General features: G+C 57.7%; 1 protein-coding gene across 11 annotated transcripts in view; it reads right to left on the bottom strand.

The window, feature by feature from the left end:
• ZNF512B (zinc finger protein 512B) overlaps positions 1-17675 on the bottom strand; it is a 35053-nt gene extending 17378 nt beyond the window's left edge. For 2 of the 11 annotated variants that reach the window (XM_042800921.1, XM_042800922.1), the window contains exons 1-9: positions 13118-16995; positions 9197-9276; positions 8310-8438; positions 7793-7965; positions 7375-7628; positions 6526-6603; positions 4217-4351; positions 2757-2881; positions 195-287 (exon numbers count right to left, since the gene is read on the bottom strand). In XM_042800921.1, the coding sequence (XP_042656855.1) occupies positions 195-287; positions 2757-2881; positions 4217-4351; positions 6526-6603; positions 7375-7628; positions 7793-7965; positions 8310-8438; positions 9197-9276; positions 13118-13262 (1212 nt within the window). In that variant the 5' untranslated portion in view covers positions 13263-16995. Of the gene's footprint in view, positions 1-194; positions 288-2756; positions 2882-4216; positions 4352-6525; positions 6604-7374; positions 7629-7792; positions 7966-8309; positions 8439-9196; positions 9277-13117; positions 16997-17505; positions 17598-17657 lie in introns of those variants that run through there. The other 9 variants (XM_042800926.1, XM_042800923.1, XM_042800925.1 and 6 more) reach the window with 9 other exon arrangements.
• Between the last annotated feature and the right edge of the window lie 10128 nt (positions 17676-27803).

Raw genomic sequence — 27803 nt, 5'->3', positions numbered from 1 at the left:
ATGGCTTTGCTCAGCAGGGAAGGGGGAAGGCCACCGCCTGGACATTTCACTGAGCAGTATGTGAAATGCTGCAAAGAAGGTGCTGTGAATCCCTCCTTTTGCCAAGACAAAGGAAAGCCGACTGCCCATTGCTTCATCTTCTGCATCTGCACCGAGAAACGAGGCGCGAGACGAGAGCAGCCCAGCTCTCTTACCTTGCTGACGTGTTCAGCCATGGTGTGGTAATTCAGCCCAGCTTTGGACTTGAACTGCTTTTTGCAGTGCTGACACTTCAAGGCATCCTGCAGCTGAAGGAATTAAAGGGAAGTCACCACGGAGGCCACAGTCCACCGTTCATGCTTCCAAGGGCGGCTGCTGCTGCTTGTCAGTAAGCCCCAAGGGTACCCAGCAGCGGGACCCCGCAGGTAACGCCGCGTCCCTGTCCCCCATCCCAACCCCAGCCTGCAGCTCGGAGTTTTCTCTCTGTTGTCCTGGACACCGTTATCAAACACACATGTCCCAATTTTTGGAAAACATTCCATTCTGGCGTAGATTTAAAGCCCCACTGGCTGGAAACATCTGGACCTGGTGTCTTAGTCTTCCTGTTAAAGGGTTAGAAAAGAGAAGATGCTTTGATCTACCAATATGTTAGCGGACTGTGCTCTGCCGCTCTATTAACTACGACAGATGCTGGCATACAATACACTGTCTGGGTGCCTGGGCTGTTTGAAATTAAGACACTGCTGGACACGATCGCAGCAGAATACTTCCCGCCTCACACGGCTCTGCTGTTTGACCCAGCTCGGCCTCCCAAGTGACTGGGGAGATGCATTAAATGCACCCACCGACGTACGAGGGGAACCTGCAAAGCGAACAAGCAGATCGTGACCTTTGCTGGGGCAGGTACCAGAATTTTTATTGACTTGGGAGGTGAATGCTCTGGGCACCAAGAGACAGGACGTCTCGGCAAGGAGCCGGGTGCCTGGACGGCCGTGGCCATTCCTGCTCCTCCTGCCTGGCTGATGCTTCACCTCCACCACTTCAATCAAGCCTGGGCTAGAAGCTGGAGACGAAATGAAGACGGAGCTGCAAATCCCTCCTCATCCTGGAGCTCTGAGGAAATGAAGAATAAACTCACTGCAGCCAGTTGGGAGCGACTCACTTGTACCTGTGCTCCCATCGGATAATCTTGTTCCAGACCCAAGCGCTTGATCCTAACAAGGTGGATGCTAAAAGCTCCTTGACTCATCGGACGCCAATGCCAGACAATTTGGGGGTTACTCCTCCAGCCAACACTGAAGAACATGCCATGTCCATATCCTAACGAGCCTCCCACCTGGGACGCTGGGAGGATATACCTGCCCTCACCTCCTTCAGGCCCCAGCACGTTGCAACCATCCCCAGCCCTTATTTCCTTTCCAAAACCAAAGGAAACGGGGCAGACTGCTTAAGACAAGGAAGGAATGGAGAAACCAATTTCCGTTGGTTTATAAGAGCTTTGGGAGCCTGCACATCCTTTTCCCATTGTCCAGCTAAGAAATACTTCAGTCATTAAGGCAGAGAGCAAGCTGAGAGGGTGCCCGCACTCCAGGGTCGTTTCTGACGGGGATACCCTGCGCCCCTAGGAGCGGGGCCTCGCTCAGGACGTGCCACAGTTTCCTCTCGGAGATGAACTGCTGCGAGCTGGACCTGTGGTCGCACCCCCCCAGAGCTGGGGGACTGCCACCAGCTGCTCTGGCAGGGTGCTGCAAAGCACCCCAGCTCCCGGAACGGCACAGCCAGCCCCGGCAAAGCCCGTCCCTCCCAGGGAAGGGCGACGAAACTCCCGCTCCTTGGGCTGGAGCCCCGATTCCTCGGCTGAACACCCACTGGCCTATTTATAGCTGGGAAGACAGGCCTGACTGCTCTGGCAGAGTCACGCTCGGCAGGGCAGGCTGCGTGGAGCCTGCCTGGCTCCGGGGATGCTCCGAAGCACAGGAGAGAGGAGCGGCGACAACCAAGACCCTCACACCGCTGCAGCCGGGAGGACGTCAGAGGAGGCAGGATTCTGCCCGGCATCGATGCGGTAGGAGGTTTGAAAGGGAGAGTAGCCTCCCACTGCTGTATAAATAGCCAAGCAAAGGCTGAGGAAGCATTTACAGAAAAAAAACGTGGAATCAAAGCCGAACCACATATTTTCAAAGCGGGAGGCATCGATCCCACGTTGGCTTTCTGTGGCGATGGCTCTGCACCGCGGCAGGTGACGGATGAGGACGCAATCCTGTGCTCTGACGGATGGTGGTGTGGCACAGAGACAATTTTTCACTGCACCATTACTGAACTCCTGCGTCTTGACAGCCTGCCTGAGCACATCCAAGCTCGGTGTCTCCCCGAGATGTGCTCTCATTCAACCACAATTTATCTGGCCTGATGCAAGGCACGGCACACAGTGAAATCCCACAGCCAGGACTCCGGAGGAGGCCAGATTAGAGACAGCCCCAACAATCTCTCCAGCCTTCAAACTATTTGTTTAGCTACTAGAAACACCAGACTCTGCTGAAGACACTGAGGCAAAGGGCCCAGACCGCAAAGGGATTCAGAATCACTGAGAATTAGGTGTCCAGATCCCTCTGAATTGATGTGAGGCAGCGAGCTCTCTGAGGATGACTAGCAAGTGCTCTATCAAACACAACCCCAAACTGGTTTTAGGAGCACCAACATACATTTATGAGTGGCACATGGACAGGTCCATTCCCCTCCAGAATCCCTATGTGTGTGACAATAAAGCAAGTCCTTACTTTCTGGCAGACGTCCATGTGCTTTTTGAGCCCCACAATAGTTTTCCTGGTTATAACACTGCAGGTTGGACAGGCGACTTCTCCCTTCTCGCTGATCTCCCGCTGCCACTGGTCCTCGGGGTTTGCTGGTGAGGGGGAAGAAATAGCTGTTACACCCAGCACAGAGACCACAGCCTGCCTGGGCTGCTCGGCAGAGGACAGCCCTGTCGTAAGCCTTGATTTGAAAAGGACTTAAATGGGGCAAGTTCCTGATGTTAAAAAAAAAAAAAAAAAAAAAAGAGAAATAGAGAAATACTCTCCCAGGCACGGGCCAAGCCAAAACCAGACACAAACCACGCAGGTACTTGCAGCTCTGCCTGCCCCACAGCTCCTGCTGGCAGCAAACTGGGTCACTGGGCCACTTTACATGGAGTTACCCGACCTGCTGGCATTTCACAGGGAAAAGGAGGTTCACCTTTCCAACCCCGCTGGTATCCTGCAGATTGGGAGTTAAAACATGATGCTGCCCTCGGCCACCTGATCTTGCCCTGCGTGGAATAACTCCCCCCTGCAAACAATTAGCAGGAGTGAAACAAAGGTGAATGTCTCAGCTCCATCTGGATGTGTGACTGGACAACTTCCCTGGCAGTCCTCTTCCCAGCAGACACACAGGCAGCGCAGGGAGTGCTAGCTTCCAGCCATCCGTTTACCTGAATGGTTGTGACCCGCTTAAAACCCACCAGAAATAAGAAATACGTGGGGCCAAAACCTGCTCCCAGGTCCAGAGTTCACGCCGTGTTCTCAGCAGAACAGCGCTGCGCCTCCGGCGAGGGAAACCCGGTCTGCATAAAACCCACCAAGTCTGTTTATTTGGATGCTTTTGCACGGCTGCGAGATCAGAGAGTCGTCTATTTGAATTTGAAAGCTGTGCAAGGCACTGCAGCTGTGTTTATCTTGCACATCCTGCGTTCCTCCTGCTGTCAGAGCTCCCAGGGAAAGTCAGCAACCTGTGCTAGGGTGTAGGCTTGGGGAAGACATAACCATGCTCAGTTAGGCACCGGTGTCATTTGTGGAGATGATGTTAGAAAAATACCATCACCCCAGACAACGACCCAAACTGTGGTCACAGTGAAGCCAGGTGGAATGAAGGATTTAGCTATCAACTCTCAACAGTCTGTCCTGGAATGAAGCGAACGTAAAGTACCCCTCTCGGGATGTCAACTGTGGCTGTGTCAATATTTCAGGTGCAGTGGCTGTTCCCTGTGCTACACCTCAAAAAGGCAGGAGCTGCGTGCTCCTACTTCTGATTTTGTGCCACTTCTGCTTGCAAACCTGCTAGAAAACTCACCCAACAAAGAGCCTGCTGGGCCAGGAGGCGTGGGGGGGACCACTAGCTGCGGGTGAAGGTGGAGCAGAGTGGAGGGTAAGCAGCTCAGCTGCACACAGAGCTGATGCCTGTGCTTTGTCTCCACCAGCCTCACCTGCGGGTAGATGCACAGCCGTTTCCTTCTTCACACCAGCCCCTGGAAGTTTCTTTTTCAGCTCTTCCATGTTGGTGTTCCCCTCCAACTTCTTGGCTCGATGGGCTTTCGCCTTGTCCTCTGCTTTGACGAGACCTGGAGAGAGAGAGGATTTTTATTCAAGACTTGCTTTAATACCCCCAGACCAACCTGCATTTAGCAGGTAAAAAAATCCCTACCTCTAACCCAGTGACACTGAGCTGGCTGTAGGTTTGCCAAGGCTGTGTCCGTAGGATCAGGTCCATAATTATGACAAGCAGTATCATCACAGCTTGTGTTTTATAAGCAGAATCATTTCCCCCAACCCAGACAGTTTATGAACTATGGAAACATCACGGCAAAGCTGGGTAGGATGCTTCTAGCAAGGCAGACTGTGGGGAAGAGGCAAAAGGGCATTTTGCAAGAAACTGAAAGGGGGAACTGGAACAGCAAATTCAGGATATAAAAGCGGTGTTCCTGCTGATGTTCCTGCACTGGAAAAGCTGTCCAACTGCTCAAGCCAAAAAACTGGGGTCGTGCTTAGAAAACTTTGGGATCCTGGACACAGGACCTCTCGTCCCTGGATCTGCATGCAGTTGTCACGACGAATACAGGTCTCACGCAATCCCCCTGGGTGCTGGGCAGGGTGAGGAAGGAACAGAAGGAGAGGAGGGGTGACCGGGTGACAGGCGCATGGGGAAGAGGCAACCTGGTGCAGCTACCCTGGGTTGCTGGCGACTGTCCCCAAGCCTGCCTGCAAAGGGGAGAGGAGCTCGAAGGCCGGGCTCTGGGTGCAGGCAGAGCGCCAGGCTCTCAGCCAGCTTCTCCCGCACGCATCCACCCTCCCACCTTGCCTTTGCCTCATCCCTGCAGTGCTGCAGGGGCAAAGCGTGTGCTTCCCATTCAGCTAAAGGCATCACTGCCAACCCCCGAAGCATCCTCCCTGCACTGAGCAGGAGGAGGCTCAGCACGCGCTGGGAACATGCCAGCAGCAGCAATGCTGCCCGGTCCCCCCCTCCCCGTCGTGCAGAATCCCTCAGCAGTTCCTGGGCTGACGTAAGAAATGGAAAACACAACTTGTGAACGATGCTTTGGGAAGGTTGGCGGAGAGAGGAGGGGGGGCTCTCCCCTGGGTCCACCCCCCACCCCCAAATCCATGCACAGTTCAGATCCACATCCGCCCCACGAGGGTCCACGTCCCCCCGAACTCGTGGGTTGTGCCTTTTGCAAACCCAGGGCCTGAATGGAGACAGGACCCCGTGACAGGCTGGTGGCACCCTTGCCTTTGGGGAGCAAACCGCCACGTTAAACCCGGGGGATGCAGGCAAACACCTCCCCGATCTTCACGCTCCATTTGAGGCAGCGGGTCGCCGGTGGGACCGGTTTATTCTCAGGGAACCCACAGCAGACATTTCAGTCTCTGGGGGGAAGTTAAGTGAAACAACCCCAAACTTCCCAGGAGCCAGGGCACAGGAAATCGCAGAGATCACATCCAGCCTGCTCTCCGGTAAGTGTTTAATTCCTTCAAAGCCATTAGTGCCTCTCCCCCGAGTGTCTCTTGTACTGGAAGGTGTTGCCTCCTGAGGTGCCTGAAACTCCACTTTTTATTTCCCGGGTTGAATGAATTTCATAGCCCATCCAAATCCAGCTGCTCCTGTGCCAGGGATGCTCCAGGCTTCCACCCTCCTTTCCAGCTCAGCCATTTATGGACCACATCCACAGTCCCACTCGCTCGTGCTTTGTCAGGCTGAAGCAGCCAACTTCTGAGCCTCCTCTCAGAAAACATCCCGGTAACGCGTCTCTTCCCCCTTGAATTCATTTTCTTGACTGTGGGCGACCAGCATTGGAGACAATGTCTGAGGGACAGATGCGTCATCCCGCCTTTCTACGCAGCAGAAATCCTTCTCGACGCCTTTGGAAACACTGTGACATCCCAGGAAGATGGGATGATGATGAGATGATGTTTCTCATGTCTCGCTTGTGTCAGCAGCCTGTTTCTCTTGTGTTACAGCTGGACGTACCTGGACTTTTCCCCCTCTTCCCTCATTTCCCAGCGACGGGCTCCCGAGCAGAGCAGACGGGGTTGTTATCAGTGCCAGCTCTGCTGCTGCTTTTCATGCCATTTATGACACCCGTGGTAAAAGGCACCAGCTCTGCCAGCGTGATATCCCCAGGCTCTGGGTGGCTGTCATATCTCCAGCACACGGAGGGCTCCTGGGGAAGGGGTTTCCCTGAAACACCCCAGGGAGAAGCTACAACCCTAGAGCTGACCAGAGTCGTCCCTCTATTACCTTTCAGTCCAAACGTCCCCGAGATGGACGGCTGCTCCCCCGTAAATTTCTTAGGAGTTTTCTGTTTCCTTCCTGACTCAAAAGAGAGAAACAGAGAGAGAGATTTGGTCAAATAACTGTACTGCCAGGGGGGCTCCAACTGTCCCAGGGCATGGGGTGGGCACACACTTCGAGGAGGTCTTTAACACCGTGAAATACAGGGGCTGTCGAATGAAGCACCCACACATCAAGCAGTAACCAGACGCTGCTTCCCGCCCCACAAAACCAGGAGAAATAATGGCATCCAGGGCTAATTCGAAGAGTGGAAGTGGTGGCTCTGTCTAGTGCCAAAAGCCACGTGGTTTCCACAGCCTCAGCAGCTAAGGTGGCTGGGGGTGGTTCACGTCAGTGCTGCAAGCAGTGTAAACCCACGCCACGATGGGGACAACCACGGCCCCGCCTGCCAGCCCCGCAGCGGCAACGGCCAGGGCGAGCCTCCTCACCCTGTCCCAATATCTCAGGTAAACGGGTTTGTCAGAACCACCCTGGTTTGAACAGCCACGCTCGGGGAGGGCAAACGGGCTGGCACGGCAGCTCGCTAGGCTGCAGGGAATTCAATCCATTTCCGACGCGACAGGTCCTATAGAAATGCCTCTACCACAGCATCAACCGGTTTTTAACTCCCAGTGGAGCTGCCAGAAACCGGGGGGAGCAAATTATCAGGCTTGTTGAAACAAGGCTTGGGATACAGACAGACGCTCGCAGCAGCTCTGGCTGGAGCAGAGCCCCTTCCCGTGGGACACCCCCCCCCCCCCCCCCCAACTCCTCTCCGGGCTCCTGAACCAGCACAGCCCCGGGCTCTAATCTTACTGTGCTTCATCCTCTCGGGGTCTTCCTCCTGCAGCGAGGCCTGGCTGCCCCCCTGCTGCGCAGCATCCTTGCCGCTCGAGGACTTCGCCGTGGGGGTGGCGGCTGCCATGGCCTCAGCCGCTGCGATCTGAAACTCCTTGCTCTCCCGGCTCTCCGCTGGGCACTCGCCGTTCTCGGCGTGCTCCTGGGCCGCGGTTTTTTCCGTCTTTGCCTGTTTGGGATGGATGGTGGGGCAAGCTGAACTCTCAGCAGCTCTAGGGCAAAGCACAGAGGGCTTGTTTAAAGAGGGGTTGTTAGGCAAATGTCGTGACACCTCTCCCCCCTCGCCAGCCCAGACGGTGGGAATGGAGGTGGGCACGTTCCCCTTCTCCCAGCCGTCCCTACGCCACCACCACGCAGCCCAGCCGCAGCCTGGTACCTTTTCTTGCCACTGCTCTTCCCAATGGCCTTCGGCACTTTGTTTTCTGCTTTGCTGGTTGGCACTGGCCGGTCCAAATGGTTCCAGAGCCGATGCTTTTCTAGCTGGGTTTTGGAGGTGAAGGCAGCTTCGCAGTACGAGCACGAGTATGTCAGCTTCTCTGAGATCGCACCCTGTGTGGAGCAGGGAGAGACAGGTAAGCACGGAGGTTAGACCATAAAGGGGACGGGCTTTTTCTGACACAGGCGTGAACACAAATCGTGTGTAATACCCTTCTGGCCCTCCAAATGGTTACCAAAGGTCCACGATCCCCCCCCAGGCCAGACCTCACACTGAGCTGGAGGGACCCCAGTCCCTCTTGTACACACCTCACGAACTGCCCCTGGCCCACCTGTGCCCTCCCCATTTTAATTTTTTGTTTCTCCTGGGGTTTAAGGCCTGAGAGGGGCTTTAGCCTGTAAATGATAATGTAAGAGCTTGCCACTGGAAAGGACAGACAGCCCTCTGGTCTCCTTACCCCTTGGCAGCGCTGATAGTGGTACTTCAAGCCATAAATGCTGGGGAACTCCAGCCAGCAGCCTGAATTGGGACATTTTACCCTGGAGTGGGCTTTGAATTCATCCTTCCATTGGTTCATCAGGGGGAGCTGAGAACAGGAGACAAGAGATGCAACTGAGCAAAGAGCACTGCATGCCTGGGTGCATCCTGAGGGGGTTTCGGGGGGCACACGGATCATTCCTGTCCACCCCTTCCCACTGCTCAGCTGCAAAGTGGACCCCAGGGCTGTGTTTCAGTGCAGTGGTGCTCCCTCCAGCAAGAGGTGCTGGGACAGATGCTGCAGGCTCTACAGGCTAATGATTCCTCTTGAGAGTTTACCTTGCCGTGCCTCCCAGAGCACACACATGCTCCCGGCCAGGCTGGGAAATAAATCAGGCCAGAAGTCACCCGGGTGATTTAACCACCCCACATTTCATCTAGTCAGTAAATCACCCCATGCCCACGCTCTCATGACAAACTGCTTTGTGTGTTGTCCACGCTACTGTGCAGGAATTAAACTGCACAACTCTGTGGGGAATAAATCAACCCTTTCCCAGTGCTGCCGGATCATTAGCCAAACCTGACAGGGCTGAGAAAGAATCAACCCATCTGGGCCCGGCACGGGGAAGGGGAGGCTGGAGGGGGCACTGCTCCCTAACCAGAATTTTGGAGGATGCTGGATGCCTGCACGGAGGAGATTGAGGGGCCAAAGTCTTGCTGAGCGCAAGACAAGGCTGCTCTGAAGATTAAACCACCAGGAAGGCAGGTTTAAGCCCGGAGTGGGGTTTAGCACGTGGCATAGCAAGACACGGTGGGTAAGTCAGGGGGAACGAGGCAGGGAGGGCACCGGAACGCTCGGGGTCTTACGGGGATGTCTTTCAGCGCCTGGTTCTCAGCCTTGGGTCGTCCTTTCTTCCTGCCTTCGGTTTTGTCACTGGTTGCATTTCCTGCAAACAGACGCAGCACGTGTCACCCGCCGCCCGGCCAGCCGTGCTGGCAATCCTGCTGCCCAGCCCCAGACCCCCACTGCCCGGCCAGCTCCCTCAGCTCTGGGCTGCCGTGTCCCTGTCCCAGCAAGGACGCAGATTGCCCTTCGGAAGGCACCGCCGGCTTCCCTGCAACTCAGTGGGCAGCCCCTACCACCTGCAGATACCCGCACGAGAGACAGCCGCTTCTCCCGGTGTTTGCCGACCCCTCTCCTTTCATTTATACAGAGCGGTTTCAGCACAGCTGGGGATTGCTCTCAAAAAAACATCCTTACACTTGGGTTGGAAGAAATCCTTCAACAGCTATGCCACTTAGCAAAAGGAATCGGCCTCTCGGTCAGGATGCCGGGCCCCGAGCAGGCTGTTGAGCACAGAAAATTCCCCATCCCCTTTGCACGGCCGGCGTGGCTGAGCAGCCCCAGGGCTGCAGGAAGACACTGGCCCAGGGGATGTGATGGGCACCCGGGGAGGAGCAGGGATGGGGCTGGACAGGGGGGCGAGGACGGGACAAGACAGCGCTTGGGGTATTCGGGTGGGGAGGAGAAGCCGTGGGGGGCACCTTCCTGAGGGGTCGTGGCTCTACATGCGCTCGGAGAAGATTCTTGTGGCACCCTGAGCACGAGCTGAATGCCAGTGGAGCAGAAACATGCCCAGTTCCACCAGACACTGCAACCAGCGGAGACCACGAAGTCTCCGACGCTGCGCGACGGAGCGCACCAAGCACAAGCGGCTTAAACTGTCAAGCCCCAGACCAGACACTTCGGCTCCCAACAGCAGCAAACTCCCCAATTTCACCCATTTCACGCCCAAAATGGATTGAGCAAAGCGGTACAAATGCCACAACAACTTTTACCGGGGCCTGTATGCAGGGGCTGAGGGCAGTGCCTCGCATCCAACCACTTCCACATCCAACCTCCTGTCACCCCAAGCAGGAACAGAGCACCCTGGTCACCCTGCTCCCTTTACCCAGCACCGTCCCCTCGCAGCTCTGTGCTCTTAAGCTGCATTTTGAGGGCTAACCCGTAATTTTAAGTGATGCTGGGAGTCAGTGTTAACTCAAAGATGACCTGGACGGATGTGAGCGGCCAACGGGGAATGCCATGTACAGAAAACTGAGACTGAGATCTGGGAGGACTTAATGAACAGGACTGGGAATAAAAGCTATTTGCTACGAGAACAGAAACAAGCCAAAAAGCATCCCTGAGAAGGAAACCCCAGCACAGCTAGGAGAGGATAACTGAGATTAAAAGAACTAAACTCAACCTGTGAAACACCCTTCACTGGTGCAAATCGGGAAAAGAGGCTGCAAGCCGAGCCGGCAATCCCTCCTGAGAAACAAGCTCAGCTCCAAGCCTGGCACTGGCTGTACTCAGAAGCCAATCCAGGAATTTTTTGGAACAAGGGAGAGAGATCAAACAGAAAGCCAACCAGTTACCTACAAAGGCACTGCCAAAACCACACACACTCTTCCTTTTCATGCCTTCTGCCCCAGCAGCCAGGGGAAAATAGCAAACAAGACAGTTGGCTCATTTATTTCCAGTCCCCTGAAGTCATGCCAGCTGGTTTGCTCCACTTTGATACCCATAAAAGCATCCCTTGATGATGCAGCATCCTTTGGGAATCCCTCTAGACCAGAAGGCCTCATCTGCAGGAGGTGGCAACCTTTATGGACCATATGCAAAAGTCCCTAAAAAGCCACTTAACTGTCCCGCCTGCAAGGCAGCCTCTGAGCTGTCCCTAAAACACCCCGTTCGGTTTGGACTCCTACCTGCCTGGCTCCCGCCCCAAAACAGCTCGTTGCCCTAAGGAGCCGGGGGTGTTTGCAAACTTGGCCCCAAACCATGCTAGTTCTGGAGCAACAGTGCAGGCTTCATTTCAAAGCTCTCGGTGAGTGCCCAAGAAGGCTGGCTGTGCATCGCAGCCGCTCTCTGCATTTTGTATTTTCCCCCATGCTCCTAGGTGCACACTTAGACCAGGCTTTTCCTCCACACTCGTGTAAGCGAGGGACTCACCCTACTCGTAAAACGGAGCTACTGCTCTTGCACATCAAGAGACTCCATGAGCTGGGAGTTCATGAAAAAACACCAAAGTATATAGGACTTGCAGCAAAACCTCACAACACGGCAATTACCTGCTTATCGCTCTCCCTGTCTTTCTCTTTCTCTCCTAAACACTTCAAAATATTCTAAATTTGAAATGTCTCACAGCAGCACGTCCCTGCCCTTCCAGGCAGCTCGCCCTGGGAGCCCAGCACATCCAGGGTCGTGGCTCTCACAGAAGCTCAGGTGAAAGCTCTCCTCTCCTTTTCAAAACCTGCACAGGTTTCAAGACTTTCAGGGATGTTTTGCGCCAAACACAAGGGCTCCCAGTCTAGCCACTCCTCATCAATCAGCTGCCAGCTGGGGACAGCAAGGACAGGGACGGCAGGAGCAGAAAACACATCTCCTCTCCCAACATCCCAGCCCTGGCTATCAACCACCGACCCTTGAAGGTGCTCACAGGAGACACGAACCCGGCGGTGCTCAGGGTTAGGGGCTGGCACCGGGGCTGTGTGCCCCTGTAGCAGGTCACCACAGTTTTGGGCTGAGTCAGTGGGTGAAAACGTCGTGCTCTTTAGAAATGGGGACCAGGGGAGGCCTGCTGACGGACTCCAGGCTTCTCTGGACCAAGACCTGGCTCGGAAAGGATGCAGGATGCTCCCTGTGCTGCTGCATCCGTGGGGGGCCAGCAAAGCAACTGCAGGAGAGGCCCCCATCTCCCTCGTCCGCATCAAGCCTAATTCACCGCGATGAAGTGAACCCTGGCAGCCATTTCCACCTCCAGCACCTTCCCAGGGAGAACAACGAAATATCTTAATCACGGAGTGTCCTTGACTCCACTTCATTGCTTTCAGCCCATTTAACCAGAAGGAAAAGCTAAAAAAAACCAGAAGGGCTTTACCACTTTCGAAGGTGCTGATAAGATGTGGTGCAGGGAAAACCGCTCTCCTGAACACAGGTATGTTCAGACTGTGCACAGCTGGAGCTCATTCCCCATAGCAGTAAGTTACACCCCCTCTGCTAGCAATTACGGCTTCGACCCCCTCAAGGGAAATTGGGAAACACTTAGGGCACGCACATTTCCCAGCGAGGCCACTCATTCTGGGTGCCTGGTCTGAGACAGACCTCTGGTGTCCGGCCCTGGCCCGCCGTGCGGGCACCCCTCGGCGTCCAGGGCTGCCGTTAGCAAGGTGAAGGCAGCGAGAGCCTCTCCGTGCCTGCAGAGGGGATCTGCCCAGCATAAGCAGACGGGAGAAAAATCTCCTTGGGCCTGGAGATTCCTGGATAGAGAAATCAGCTATCCATCAGAGCGACAGCCCTGAGCAAGAGGCTCCCGCGGGGCTCGTACGCTCGCAAGCCTCCGTCCCGGGGGCCGCGACACGGGAGGCAGCAGATGGTCTGAACTCATTTAAGCCTTTCCATCCTTTGATGTAACACTTAGCTACCAACACGATATATAGGCGGCGAGACACCCATCTCGTTAAACCAGACGTGCGCCTCTCGAAAGGGAGAGACCTCTGCCATCCCTCCCCTCCCCTTCCCAGGGACCAGACCTCTGCAGCTCCGAGGGTCTGGGGCCTTTTTTTTTTTTTTTTTTTGGTCCGGCACAGCTCTCGCCGGTGGGGCGAAGCGAGGAGCAGAGGCACGCCGAGACCCGATGCGCTTGCACCCCCTTGTTTTAACAGCCACCCCCCAACCCCGGCCACGGGGATCGTCCCCTCTGCCCCATCCACTTCCACAGAAATGAAAAACCAGTTCCTTACCGAGCTTGGGCAGCTCTGCTGGCGGGTTTATCCTGGTCTCTGTCCTGCTCTCTTTGCTGGCAGCGGGTTTGTTAGAGCTTGCAGTTTTCCTTCCACCTTTACAGGTATAGGAATCCGCCATCTCTGAAAGAAGCAGGGCAGGCATTAAAATTCACTCCTTGGAGCTGGGAGCAACACATGCTGAAAGCAAGGAGAGCTGCTGGGGAGGGAGGGAAATTAGAAAACTATCATGCAGCTTAAAGGCTCCCACAAAGAGAAGGAACGGGACGTGTTTCCGAGTATTTGTTCTACGGTCGAGCAACGCTATAGACATGGCTGAAAAGCTGCTGCTTTCATTATAGGCTGGTTTCCCCTCCACATATAACAGCAAAGACTTTATTAAAAATTATGGGCTGACTTTTCTCAGAGAAGTAGCGAATAAATGGCTTCTCCTCTTCGTTTATTTCTCTGCTTTCATTTAGGACACCAAAAGAAAAAAAAAAAAAAAAATAGTAAGTTTTAATGAACAGATGTAGTGATAAATTTCCAATTTTCCTTATTAATGGGAAACTGTTATAAACCGAGAATTGTTAATGTTATCTGAATTTTCCATATTAATAATTCAATTGGGCTTCTCCATAAATAATGAACATTAGGAATTATCGCAGAAGGCCCAATCTCACTCCTGATGGAAGCAGGCACCGGGACACCCCTCCGCTTCGGCGCTGCCAGGACGAAGCCCACGGCGCGGCTGGCTCTGCCCCGGGTGGTTTCAGGCACCTTCCTCCCCTCCCAACAGCACAAGCAAAGACACTTTTGGGGACGGGGGCTGCATCGAGAGGCACCACATATGGCCCTGGGGGAAAAGGAGTCCTCCGAGCCTCCACGACGAGAGCATCGAGCCCTTGGGAGGAGATTCCCTGGACCACCACGGCCTTGAGACCTCGATCGGGACGCGATGCTGATGCTCAGCCCGGCACCAGCAGCGTGACTATGGGAAGTGCCTTCTTCACCTTTGCTCACCGCTTCTCTCCCACGCCCATCGCTTTTTTTAAAAACACAGATTCGACTCGTCACCCCCAATTCCTCCCACGAGATCACGTTCAGCATCGTTTAACTCAACGGAGCTGATGCCCTGAGCACCCAGACTCATCCCGCCTGTCCTCGCGCCCAGAGGGACGCGACAGGTCGGGGGGAACATCTCCCCAGTGCCCGGATCACCGACCACGTCGTCGACAAGTGGGACACGAGGGTCCAACAGTCCTTTCCGAGGTGTCCTCGGGGACTTTCCGTGCGGGATCTGGGCACCGCGCATCGCATTCAGCCCAGACGCTCCAAAGAGACCTGGCAAAAAGCTTCCGGCACACGTTCAGCTGGTGACACGTATGTGGCTGTTTGCACGGACACAAAGGTTAATCGGATCAAGTGAGAAATTCCCGCCTTGGCAACAAGGTCTCTGGCATTTGGTGCTGAACACAGGGATCATTTATTCAGCGAATTTGGGCTCTTTTGGTAGGAGATGTGGGTAGGAGCTGCAGCCTGACTGCCTGTGGCTCCCTCCTGGGGACGGCTGGTCTCCAGAGCAGGCACAGAGAGGGGTCCCTGCAAGCCCCTTCCCCAATTGTGGCTCCACGCTCACCCATGTAGGTGCTACGACTGTCCCCGACCCTCTGGGGACAAATGCGCCAGTCCCCTTCCTTCCCGTGCCGCCTCTCAGCACCTCTGCGCGACCCTCAGTCAAGTTGCTCGAAGCAAAAAGGAAAAAGAAGACTCGCGAAGGACCAGCGAACCGAACGCTGAAGACGACACAATCCCCGCGCTTTCCAACGGGGTGAAAACCAAGGGGGAAAACCCACACAACTGACGCGTTTACCCAACGCAACCGCGCCGTGGCTTCGTCCCTCGGGACGGGCGCGCGTCCCAGCGGGACAGGGGAGGGAGGATCAGCGCCGGGGACACCCCCCCCCCCCCCAACCAAACAGCACCCACGGGGCACAATCGCACCCCGAGCAGCGAGACACCCCGGTGCAGGGCTGCCGTGGGATGGGTGACAGACCACAAAAAAAAACTCCGCGACTACCTCGCCGGGCAGCTGGAGGACAGCATCAGGGCAGACCTCACCCACGGCCGGGCTGCCCAGCTCCTCCTTGCTGAACCCCCCCGCCCCGCCAGCACACACCAAACCCCGGGGCTGGTGCTGAGCATCGCTTCCGAAACCACCGCCGCGCTCAAGGTGCCCGGCTCAGCCCCGCTCCCAAACATTTCTCGCTCCCCTTAACACATCTGTCCCCTCAAAGGGATCCTTTCTGGACAGCTTAGGTTTTGCACATCTTTTGTTTTTCCACACCAAATACTTCTTTGAATTTTTTTTTCCCCATTTTTTTGGCTAAATGAAAAATAAAAATCCCATAAACCACTTAGCGAGAGCCAAACTCCGCTCCCTGGCCACTGATACAACCCCAGGGATCCCAGAGGAATTGCCCCGGAGCCAGAGAGCAAAAATCAGCCCATTGTTTTGTTTTGTTTTGTTTTGTTTTTTTTTTTGTAATGTCCAAACTTCTCACTCGTTTTTGAGTAACACATGCTGAAACCGGACAACAGCCCGCACCCCACCACGCTTTCATTATATTTTTGGTGAAAACCCTTTTGCAACCGGCAGCGGAAAGGTATCGGCAGGTCCCGCCTGAGAGCGGGGCGAGGATGCGGCGCAGGAAGCTCAGGGCTGGCAGCGTCTTTGCTACTGAAGCCTCCAGCTCGACTTCAGGTACCTTTTTAGAAGTTTGTGGCGGCATTTTCAAAGCGTCCCACTTCGACTCCAGATTAAAAAAAAAAAAAAAAAAAACAACCCTTGTGTCAACCCAGAAGCCAGCGTGGGATGAGCGGAGGCCGAGTCGGTGGTGCCGGGAGTGGGGGTGAGGAGGAAGCCAGGCTGTGGGGAGCGGGGTTTTGGGAACCCACCACACCAAAGGCACGGCTCCCGAGCCACCGGCACGGCCACGCGCTCCTCCACCGGGTTTGGCACGGGACGGCAACGTCCCAGCCCCTCGCTGCCCCAACAGGCCCCTGCCCTCCGTGACAGATCCCTGTGGGGCTCTGTGGGACGGGCACAGCCTGGAAATCGGGCATGAACTGGAAAAAGGGAAATAATTCCACGTCTAAACGCCCACATCCGTGACCTTGGATCGGGTCGGCAGGGGCGTGTAAGGCAGCCAGGGATGGCTGTCACCCTCTCGGCCCCACGACGTCCTCACCGGGAGAAAGTCACCCGTGGGTCCCGACCGCAAATTCTCCCGCCCCGCTCCCGTCGCTGTGGATGCGCCGTGCCGATCCGTTCCGCTTATCGTTAATCATTTACCTCCAGGCACGGGGCGACGCCGAAAAGGCGAGCGAGCTCTGCCTGCCGTGCCCCGGCAGCGTGCCCGGCCAGAGACGCGGCGAGGCCGAGGAAGAGGATGGACGCCGAAGGAGCCGCGCTCCCTCCGCGAACGCGAGGCCGGGAGAAACCTCCCGGGGAATAAAGGCGAGGAAGCGGCGGGAGAAGCTCGCTCGGGAGCGGAATTACCTTCGCTGGAGGTTTCCCGGGAGGGAAGCACGTGGCGGGGGGTATGCCCGGCCAAGCCCCTCTTGCTCCCCGGGGGACGGCGGGTGACACACGGCGCGGCCCCTCGCTGTCACCCACGCCGAGAGAAGCCTGGTTGCTGGTGGGTGGGCGTCCTGGGTGGGGAACAACTCACCCCGGGGGGGGGGTGTGGGGGGGGTGGGTGCGAGGCCGGCCGTGGGTGAAGCTTTTTGAAAGGGGTGTAAAGTTTTTGCGTGAAGCCCCTCAGCCCGTCTCCCTCCCTGCCACCCGTCCTCAGTCACAAAAGCGAAGGGAAGGCGGGGGGGGGGGGGGGGAAGCAGACACGGTCGCTGTGTGTGAGGTGGAGGATCAGATATGGGGGGGGGGGGGGGGGGGGGGTCTCTGCGTTGCCTGGTGCTGCTGTCACCTCGCCGGGGCTGGCGGGGCCACCCCCCCCCCCCCCCCCCCCGGTCCCAGCTCGCTGTCACCCCGCTCCCACCCGTCACCCTGCAGGCCCCGGGGCCTGTCACCTCCCCGGGCCTCGGTGGGGGCCGCCTCGCCGCTTGTCAACCCACCGGGACACCCCCGCGGCCCTGCCGCCATCCCGGGGGCCGGCCGCCGCGCCCCCCCCCCCCCCCCCCATCCCCGGGAGGTTGCTCGGGGGTCCCCACGGGAGGGCCGCAAAAAAAAAAAAAAAAAAAATTAAAAAAAAAAAATAAAGCGAGCGGCAAAATGGCGACGCGGCGGCGGGCGGAGCGGAGCGGGGTGCGGGGACGGGGGTGCGGGGGGGGGGACGGGGGGGTGTAGGGTCCCGGGGGCGGCGGGGGCCGGGCCGCAGCTCGGTGCTTACCTCGGCGGCGGTGCGGGGCGCGCAGGGCCCGGTGCCCCCCCCCCGGCCGGCGAGGCGGTGCCGCCCGCCCCCCCCACCCCGCCCGCGGGGCTCACCCCCGGCTGCGGGGTGTTTCCCCCCCCCCCCCCCCCCCCGCCCCGCCGCGCCCACACCCGCGGCGTGCACCGCGTTCCGCTGCCGCGCTCCCGGCCCCGCCGCCGCCGCCGCCGCCGCCGCCGCGGCTCATGCGCGGCTCCCCCGGCCCGCCCCGCCCGGCCCGGCCCGCCCCGCTGCCGCCGCCGGCCCCGCCACCCGCGAATCTCGCGTGGCTCCACCGGAGGGGCCGGCGGCGGGCGGGGGAAGGGGACCGGGGGGGTGGGAACGGGCAGCGCCCCCCCGGCCTCCCCCGGACCGGCATGGCCCGGGCGCCCGGGGCGGGGTGGGGTGGGGTGGGGTGGGTTGAACTGGGATGGGACGGGGTGGGGTGGGGTGGGGTGGGGTGGGGATGGGAAGGGATGGGGTGGGCAAGGATGGGATGGGATGGGGATGGGATGGGATGGGGATGGGATGGGATGGGATGGGATGGGGATGGGATGGGGATGGGGATGGGATGGGGATGGGAAGGGATGGGGTGGGGTGGGATGGGGATGGGGATGGGATGGGGATGGGAAGGGATGGGGTGGGGTGGGATGGGGTGGGGTGGGGTGGGGTGGGGTGGGATAGACAGGGCTGGGCTGGGGTGGGCAAGGATGAGATGGGATGGGGATGGGAAGGGATGGGATGGGATGGGATAGGATGAGATGGGATGGGATGAGATGGGATGGGATGGGATGAGATGGGATGGGATGGGATGGGATGGGATGGGATGGGATGGGCTGGGGTGGGCAAGGATGGGATGGGATGGGGATGGGATGGGGATGGGATGGGCAGGGCTGGGCAGGGCTGGGCTGGGCTGCGCTGGTATGGGATGCGCAGGGATGGGCAGGGCTGATATGGGATGCGCAGGGATGGGCAGGGCTGGGCTGGGCTGGGCTGGGCTGGGCTGGGCTGCGCTGGTATGGGATGCGCAGGGATGGGCAGGGCTGATATGGGATGTGCAGGGATGGGCAGGGCTGGTATAGGATGCGCAGGGATGGGCAGGGCTGGGCTGGGCTGGGCTGGGCTGCGCTGGTATGGGATGTGCAGGGATGGGCAGGGATGGGCAGGGCTGGGCTGGGCTGGGCTGGGCTGCGCTGGTATGGGATGCGCAGGGATGGGCAGGGATGGGCAGGGCTGGGCTGGGCTGGGCTGGGCTGCGCTGGTGTGGGATGCGCAGGGATGGGCAGGGCTGATATGGGATGCGCAGGGATGGGCAGGGCTGGTATGGGATGCGCAGGGATGGGCAGGGCTGGGCTGGGCTGGGCTGGGCTGCGCTGGTATGGGATGCGCAGGGATGGGCAGGGCTGATATGGGATGTGCAGGGATGGGCAGGGCTGGTATAGGATGCGCAGGGATGGGCAGGGCTGGGCTGGGCTGGCAGCCTTCCCGTCTGCTCCCCCCACCCTGCCATGGGGCAGGCAGGGCTGCTCTGCCTGTCCGGGATGCGGGCAGGGTGCCCTGCTCATCCACCCCCCCCTGCTGACCCCGGGGTGCAGGCAGCTGGAAGGAGGCTCCGGATCCCCTTGCAAAGCCACTCCGGCTCCGGGGACAAGGCTGGGTGCAAGACCAGCACAGTTTGCACGGGATGATCCATTTTTTTCCCAGCTCCCAGGCTCAGAGTGTCACCCCCACAGAGTCGGTGGTACCCGGGAGGGTGCTGCAGGGCAGAGCCAGCCTCAGTTACCAGCACCAGGAGCGCCCATCCATGCTGGGATCCAGCACCGCCATCCCGGTGGCCACAGCAGCCCAGAAATTATGGAAAACCAGACAAATTTTGCCATGGGAGAGCAAAATCCAGAATGATTGCTGCCGTCGGGGCTGCCCTGCAGTATCTCTGGCGCGTGGCTGACGCGGTGCCACCAGGAACCGAGAGGCCCCATGGTGTGGCCAGGCAAAATCAAAGCCAAAAAAAAACCCAACCCAAGTTGGGAGTTTCCCCACCGTTCCCCTCTTTGTCTCCATTGTGGGGAAAGAGCTTAATTAATGTCTGCAGAGAGCAGCGAAAGCTTTGTGTAATTGCTAGGTATTATTATCGGTGGAGCGGAGGGTGATCAGCGGGGTGGGAGGGACAGGCACAACCCACCTTCTTTGTATAAAATGAGGCATATCCGAGGCGGTTTTGCTTCCCAGTCAGCAAGCTGCCTGCCGGGAGAGCTGTTAAGCAGAAGGCAGCTGCCTGCGAGGGCTGTCAGGCAGCTTCACGTGCCCGCTGGGACCAGGCAGCATCTTCAGCACCTTCAAAGTCTCCTCCTCGCTATAAGGCTGCAAATGGTGCCCAGGCACCTTTGCTCATCCCTGCGGCATCGCGACGGCCGCCCCGGGCACACATGCAGAACTGCCACCTCCTTCGTTTTCTGCATCTGCAAAGCACAATTTTGCATCTTGAGGAGTGGGGTGAGGGTGAGAGGGAGACGACGGGGAGCCCAGGCACCTGTGGGGGGTTATACAGAGGCTTGGAGAGCGGCTGGCCAAGGGCTGGTTGAGGTACAAAACCTCTGAAATAATGCAATATAAAGGCAACCACAGTTGCTATTTTCGGGCCCCGCTGAGCTGAGGGGAGGGGGCCAAGGAATGGACATGAAAAGAACAGCAAATGGAGAACAGATGCGGAGGAGCGCTTTGTTCCACGTGCAGAGTTGTACCGGCGTGGAAGAGCTGTGCTGGGAAGGGCAGGAGGAGGAGGAGGAGGAGGAGGAGGAGGAGGAAGAGGGGTGGGGGATGCGGTGCTACCTTTCTCCACGTGCTGGCAGGAAGCCATCGCACCTCCTCGTGCATCGTGGCTTTGTTGCAGAGGTGGGATGTGGGTGAGAGCTCGTCCCCGCAGACTGGCACGATGCTGGGAGGGGGACGGGGCCGCGTGTGCCGAGTGGTGATTCCCTGGTGCTCTGGCTGCTGGGTCACCGTCCCCACCATCCCCACCGTCCCCACCGTCCCCACCGTCCCCACCATCCCCACCTTCCTCACCATTCCCACCCCACAAGGCAGGAGCAGGCAGAGGAGAAGCAGCCTGGCACACGCTGGGGCCGTAAATGCCGGAGAAGGTGCTTGGCAGCAGGGATGGAGCATTCAAAGCCATTGAGCATATAAATTAAAATGATACGGACCCCAGGAAGAGGAGGAGGGGGGGGAAAAGCAATTATATAGCCAGGATCAGATGGGTCTTGGTGTGCAGACTCTCTCCCTGGGTTTCCCACGGAGGCCGTTTCGTTTGGTGCGGCTGCTCCTTTTGCATCATCTCTGCCCCGTTCCCGCATCGGGCTGAGCAGAGGGCAGGGTGGGAGCCTCTCCCTTCTCAGGAGGGCAGGGAAAATTCAGGTGTATTCAAGACAGCCTCTACCAGGGCTGGCAACCCTGTCCTCATCCCCCCCGTGATGGGCTGGGGTGAAATGGGGCAACCCATGGGGGGTGTCACCCAGGACAAGCACACGTGTGTCTTCCCACCTGTTGCCGCTTTCCTTGGCTCAGTGGGGACAGCCAAGTGTCACTGTGGGGCCGGACCCCGGTGGCTCCGCCGCCCCCAGAAAGGCACAGACCAGACTCCACACCCCCCCAGGGACCCCAGCCCTCTTGAAGCACCCACCGCTGCCATCAGAGTGGTCCCCGGCCGGGCCACGTGTGCAGCGAGGTGCTGCCATCCCACGGGTGCTCCCGACATCGTTTCTCTGGCCTCTCATGCTGATGTCGAGCAAAAAGTCTCCCCAGAACTGCCCTGGCTGTCCCTGGAGCTGCCCCCATGCCCGTCGGGATGCAGTCGGCACGGGGACCCCCACCCATGACCCAGCATTGATCTCGGGTACCCGCAGCAAGGGTCAACTGTGGCTTGTAAAGACACCTGGGCAAGAGTTAAAAACACCAGAAATGAGCAAAAACAACCTTATAACACGAAAGGCAGGAAATAATCCGATTTTTCTGGCTGACGATCCTCCCGGGGATGTTGGCATCGTTTTGGCCTGTGGGTTGTTCATCCCTGAATCCAAGACCATGTCCCTCACTCAGATCGGGGCTGGCTGATCGGACACTTACATGGCGAGTAAATTTAAAACACACATTAACCCGACCGGCTGCAGCAGCACCTTTCAGGCCATTAACTCTGTTAGAATAAAATGCATGCTGGGTTTGCAGAGCCTCTTCCACGTGCCGCTGGCTCTGGAGTCATCTCAAAATCTCCTGCTAAATGCTGTGTGCATGGGGCTGTGTGGGGCCAGCACCAGCAGCCCCCCCTGAGGGGTGGTGGGATGCTCAGTGCATGGGACTGGGAGGAACTGGGAGCCCAGACTTTAGCCCATGTCTGCTGAGCCTCATGCCCCAGGCGCAGACAGGCGAGGGAAAGGGCACGACCGGGATGCCCAGATCCATTGTGGGGGACCCAGCATTTCCATGTCTCCCAGTGCTTCATCCTGGGATAAAAGATCACAGCCAAGTTCTGGAGCCTGCAGACCCTCTCAGCCGCTGCTCCATCCCCTATTATCCTCGGAGTTGGGGGGGGACAAAGCCCCTTGGACCGGCTCACTGCTCCCGCATCCGCAGGACGGGCTTCATGGTGGCTGTTTTGGCTGAAGCAGAACGATCCCAGAACAAAGAGAGAATCGCTGCTGGTTTGTGAAGCAGCATCCGGGCCAGCCCCAGCCCTCCTCCCCGGCACGCTGGCTCCGCAGCCCAGGCCTCTGATTGGAAACCGGAGCCTGCGATGACTGTGCGAGCCATGAATTATGCTGATGGCTTTTTTTATTATTTTTTTTTTTTTTTCCCTCCCTGTGCTTGAATGCACTCAGCAAATATAAGCAAAAAGAAAAAAAAAAAAAAAAAAAAAAAAAAAAAAAAAAAAGAGCGAGAGAAAATCCTAACAGATTTAATTTTAGATATGGCGAGAAAGCAAAATGGCTGCAGTGCAAAGAGGGAAGGTTAACGGAGGAAACGGTCCTGCCTGCAGAAAGAAAAGAAGCTCCCAACAGCCCTGAGGCTGCTTTTTATTATTTACAGGATCACATCGGTGTGGGGAGCATCTTCTGCAGGGAGCCAGTCCCAAGCTGGGGGGGCCAGGTCCCCAGGGCACCCTCAGCCCCATGGAGGGCAGTGGGAGATGCAGGGGTGTGGGACAGGGCTGGGGGACTCCAGGCTTGGTGACGAATCTGTGTGGCTGCAAAAGCCCCAGATCCTCCCCTGGTTTTAAAAAAAAAACCCATCCTCCAATGGGAAGCAAAGTGGCTCATTTTGGTTGTGAGGGTTTGAAGGTTTTTAGCGGAGTCCCCGGCTAACAGCCCGTGCAGACACGGAGCCTGGAAATGTTATGTCAGAACTTTCCCTTCCAGAAAAGGATGAAGTGAAGTGCTGCAAATATTTCAGCGTGTTTCTTCAGGGCTTGCCTTCACAGCAAAGCTGATTGTGCACCCAGATTTGGGAACGGTGCTGATTGACTCAAATGATAGGGGTGGTCTCCAAATGAGAGGAGACCACGAAGATGCTCGGGGGGGGCTGGAGCAGCTCCCCTGGGAGGCTGGGCTGAGAGAGTTGGGGGGGTTCAGCCTGGAGAAGAGAAGGCTCCGGGGGGACCTTCGAGTGGCCTCCCAGGGCTTAAAGGGGGGACAGGGAAGGTGGGGAGGGACTCTGGGTCAGGGGGTGGGGGTAGGATGAGGGGTCACAGTTTTAAACTGAAAGAGGGGAGATTTAGATGAGATATAAGGAATAAATTCTTCCCTGTGCGGGGGGTGAGGCTCTGGCCCAGGGTGCCCAGAGCAGCTGTGGGTGCCCCCTCCCTGGAAGGGTTCAAGGCCAGGTTGGACGGGGCTGGGAGCCCCCTGGGCTGGGGGAAGGGGGCCCTGCCCGGGGCAGGGGGGTGGCACTGGATCATCTTCATGGTCCTTTCCAACCCAAACCACCCTGTGATTCTATATTAATTTCAGGACAAATCATTTCTCTCAGCCCTGCTGCCTGCCCTGCGCTGGCTTCACGTGGTCGCTGCTGCCCGGCTCCTGCCCCTCGCTGCCCGCGCTGCCTGCTTTTCCCTCGGATCATCACTCGGGAGCTCCCTGCCTGCAAACACCACCTCTCCCCACTTCCTCCCGCCCTGCCAGACCCCCGCCTTCACACCGGACTGTCCCACGTGCCTCCAAGTCCAGTGTGAACGGCCAGGGACCTCTTCTAACCCCGCTGCCAGCGCCCGGCGTTGCTGCAAACGTGACGCTGCCGCGGTGAGAGCGGCAGCTCCGCAGCCGTGCCTGCACCCACCCCTCTCCATCCCTCCCAGCTCCACATCGTGCCCGCTGGACCTGGGAGCCTTTCTGGCTCTGGAGAGGCCCGGCTCCCGGCGGGCATCCAGGAGCTGAGGACCTGAAAATGAAGGAAGTAATATAGGGGGAAAAAAGGAAATGAAGCAATTATCCCTGCTCTGCTACTTTCTAACGAAGGGAACCGTCACCCTTATTAAGAGGCCATTAATTCATTGTCATAAGTCACCACCAGAGTGCAAGCACCAAAAATGTGCCTGGGCCACCGGGAGCGGAGCAGCATCCCCTCCTCGAGGCCGTGGGGCTGCTCACAGCTTTCTGCAAGCGACGCCCGCTCCCCATGCCCCGGCTGGGGCTTTGGGAAGCCGTAACCTCCGCCGTAGTGCTCAACTTGTCCCGGGCAGGGATGAACCCATCCATCTCCACCTGCATCGCCGTGCCCGCGCGCTCTGCCTTGCGCAGTCCAAATGTATTTGTGGCGCAAAGGATGTGGCAATTTCTCAGCCGAGATCAGCTCTCAGCTGCTCTGGGGGGGGGAACCAAACTCCCAAAGAGTTGCCAAAATATCCCCAGCCCTGCGGTTAAGGCCAGTGTTTCCCCCAGCATCCCCTCGCACCGATAGCCAGCCCTTTCTCCGGCAGGCTCTCATTATGCATTCTGCATGGAGAGCCCCGCATCAGCTTAATTAACAAGGTAAGAAAGACAGGACCTTTGAGGAAAACTTAATTATATTATCCATCTCACCCTGAGTGGCACCTGATCCATCCAACACTGTTCTCAAGTTCATTAGCAATGAATCAAGATTGATTAGTCCTGGACCTGCAGTGAGGACACGCTGGGGCAGAAGGCTTCTGCTGAGATTGCCACCAGAGCCCGTGTGTCCCCAAGCCCCATCCTGTCCCCCGGTGCCAGGCAGCCAGGATGGGGACAAGGGCTCTGGGATAAGGCAGCTGGAGGTTTGTCGGTGCTGGGATGCAGCTGTTGGAGCATCCTTGGAGCAGCTGTTTCTCTGTGCCCCCCCCCCCAACACGCCTGTGTGTCCCCCAGCTCACGCTTCCCTGGGATGCTCTGATTTATACCAGCACCCGTGTTCCCTCTACCAAGCTGCTGTGTCCCCTGGGACTTGTGTGGCCCTGACAAATGGCACATGCCACCAGCGACTGGGATCCCTCCTTTTTTCTTGCCTCTCATCCTGCTGTGATGTATTCAGGTGCCCGCAGGTCTCCAGTGAAAGAAACTTCACCAGGAGCTGCCTGAGAGCACCGAAAAGGCAATGACTCGAGGTGGTTTGTAATCCCCACTGGACACCTGATGGGAGGACAGACTCCTAATTAAATCAAGCGTGTAATCTACTGGGGACTGGTGTTCAGATTCAAACTGGCCTCGGTTCAGCAGAGCCCGTGGCAGGCGCTGCTGTCCCTTTCTGCTCAGCAAATCGTGTCCCCGAGTCCCGTGCAGCCAGGGAAACCACCACAGGCTGTATTCGCAGCTGAGCATGAATTTCAACGTTGGGGGAACAGGGATTGTTTCCTGAATCAGAGATGCAATCAGCAGCATTTCAGAGCTGTAGGTATCTGTATTATCAAGCCGGGCTCCGTAATTACTTGGATAAATTAGGCATGCATTTTCTGTGTGCAAATGTGTTGGGTTTTTTGTTTTTTTTTTTTGTTTTTTTTTGCTTGAAAACCTTGCTGTAAGCTGCAAACCGCCTCTACCACTAGGAAGGGATTGCTGGATTTTTCCTTTATAAGACGAGAAGATGCTGGCCATTATTTCTGATGCCAGTAGCACATTGTCCTGCTTATTGCAAGAAGTCACGATGAGCAGAAAAAGTTAATCAGAGACGACAAAGTCTCAGGCTGTCTGATAGCTGCCACTGCCTGCCCCTTCGCCCCGGTGCCGCTGCCCGCATCCTCCTGCCTGCTGCATGGGGTTGATTTATGCTGGCTGGTGTTTTCTGTTTAATTGCTGTCTGGTTTTAATATTGCATGAATCTGCACCCGATTCATCTGCGTTTCATTGTCTGGAGCTGTTTGTTTTGGGGCAGAGCCTGGAATACCACTGGCAGATAAGTGCTAGACCAATATAAGGTATTTTTCTTGCTCGGCAAAAGCTGAGGAGTGACCGAGCTGCCTCTTGGTCAGGAGAGGAGCCCGAGCACCCACCTCCCTCCAGCACCCAGGGGTCTCCCAGTGCAGCACCCACCAGCCCAGGTGCTCGCACGGGAGCCCGTGGGGAGGACGGTTCTTCCTCGGTGCCACCGTGCAGATGGATTTTGTTGCATGCCCAGAGGCACCGAAGGCAAAGCCATGCTCGGGGCTGCTCCGGATGCGTCCCTGCTGCCCTGGGCAGACCCTGACCCCAAGTGCCCCTCGGACACTGGTCCAGAGCCGGAGCAGTGGTCCAGAACCAGCCTGGAAGGATGCTCCGCTCTCACCATCACCATCCTCGCCGGGACGAAGGCACAGCCAGCACAGACCCCGTTAGGGCAGGGGGCTGGGGGGCAGGATGGCATCCTCCTGCCCGCCCCATGAACGTCGGTTCAGCCGGCTCCACCAGCCCCGTCCTGCCGGGTCTCGGCAAGCCCAGGTGGGTCTCAGAGGGACACCCCGACAGGGCCGTGCTTCGAGCGCGCCGGTGGGGTTTCTGCTTTCTTTTGCACCTCCTTTCTTCTGTGCAGATGAGGAGCTGGGGGGAGCTGGAGCACAGCCCAGCAAGGGTGGACATGGCACACGGCGCGGGGGGGAGGTCCCACGGCCACGCACACCCTTGGGAGCACAGCAAGGCTTTGGGGCAGGACCCCTGGGGGGGGGGGGGGAAGACCTGCCTTTGCAGGGGGGTCAGGGGCAGCCCCAGCACCACTTCGTGCACCCCAGCTGCACTTCAAGCAAAACCACCACCAGCTCGTTGCATGAGCACAGCCCGGTGCCTGGAGAAGCCATTTCTCCCCCGCTCAGCTCCAAAGCTCTGGAGAGAAGCTCAGCATCTCCCTCTAACGATGCGCCTCGCCCGCAGCCCGACACCCAGCAGCCCTCGTCTGCTTTTGAGGATGCTGCCCGCTCCCCAGCCACCCCACAGCCCCCCTCGGCCCCCAGCACTGCGCCTGCTGCCCCTCCGGCACCCACCACCAGGGCAGAAACTCAACCCGTGGTGGGGGAATCAACCCAGCTCTCGGCCACAGGTTGTCTTGCTTGGGATTTATTTAGCTCTGATCCGTCCAGGCTTGAAGGTTTAATAGTTTCCTATGTGGCTGCATCAGGAAGGAATGGGGCCGCATCCTGCATAGGGCTCTGCTCTACACTGAGGGGGGTAGCAAGGAGCAAATGTGGATCCTGCACGGGCAGGAGTGGGTGCATGGCCCCATCGTGTCGGTGCAAAGCCCACGGCTGAGAGCACTGCCCCTGCAGAGAAGGGGTTTTTTCCTGGTTGTTTTATTTCCTTTTCTTAAAATTCAGTAAATTCCCCCCCGCTTTGTTGCTCGTGAAGTTCTAGTGAGGTGAGAAGAGTCAATTGCCCTGCATTTTTGAAAAGGTCAGTGTGGGCAGAGGAGTAAAATTCCCATTTCTGTGTCCTCAGGGGGGCAGGGGCGGCACACAGCAAAACCCCGAAGCCGGTTCCCTGCGGATAGAGCCTGGGGGTTGCAGCCCCCTCTCCGTCCCCGTCACGGCAAAGCTCAAATGGGAATTACCCACTGGCGAGGTCCAACTGACACGCAGGGAGCGGGGAGAGGGTGGCTGCCGTGGTCTGGGTCTCTCTGTTGCAGACCAGGTGATGCCTTTCTGTCAGTTGGGGGAAATCCGGATTTTGGAAATTTGCAGGAAATCTGAATGTGGGAAATTTGGAGGCTTTTCCTTCAGCCCAGCACCAAACCCCTCCTCTGAGGGTGATGGATGTGAGTTATAAACTCCTTCGGCAATGCTGGCGTCGTGGAAATCACCCTGGTGCAGGAGAGTGAAT

This window comes from Tyto alba, unplaced genomic scaffold, assembly GCF_018691265.1.
Source record: "Tyto alba isolate M040663 unplaced genomic scaffold, T.alba_DEE_v4.0 Super-Scaffold_33, whole genome shotgun sequence".
Lineage (NCBI taxonomy): Eukaryota > Metazoa > Chordata > Aves > Strigiformes > Tytonidae > Tyto > Tyto alba.
Note: the sequence above shows the minus strand (reverse complement) of the source record. Positions and strands in the feature narration are given on the sequence as shown.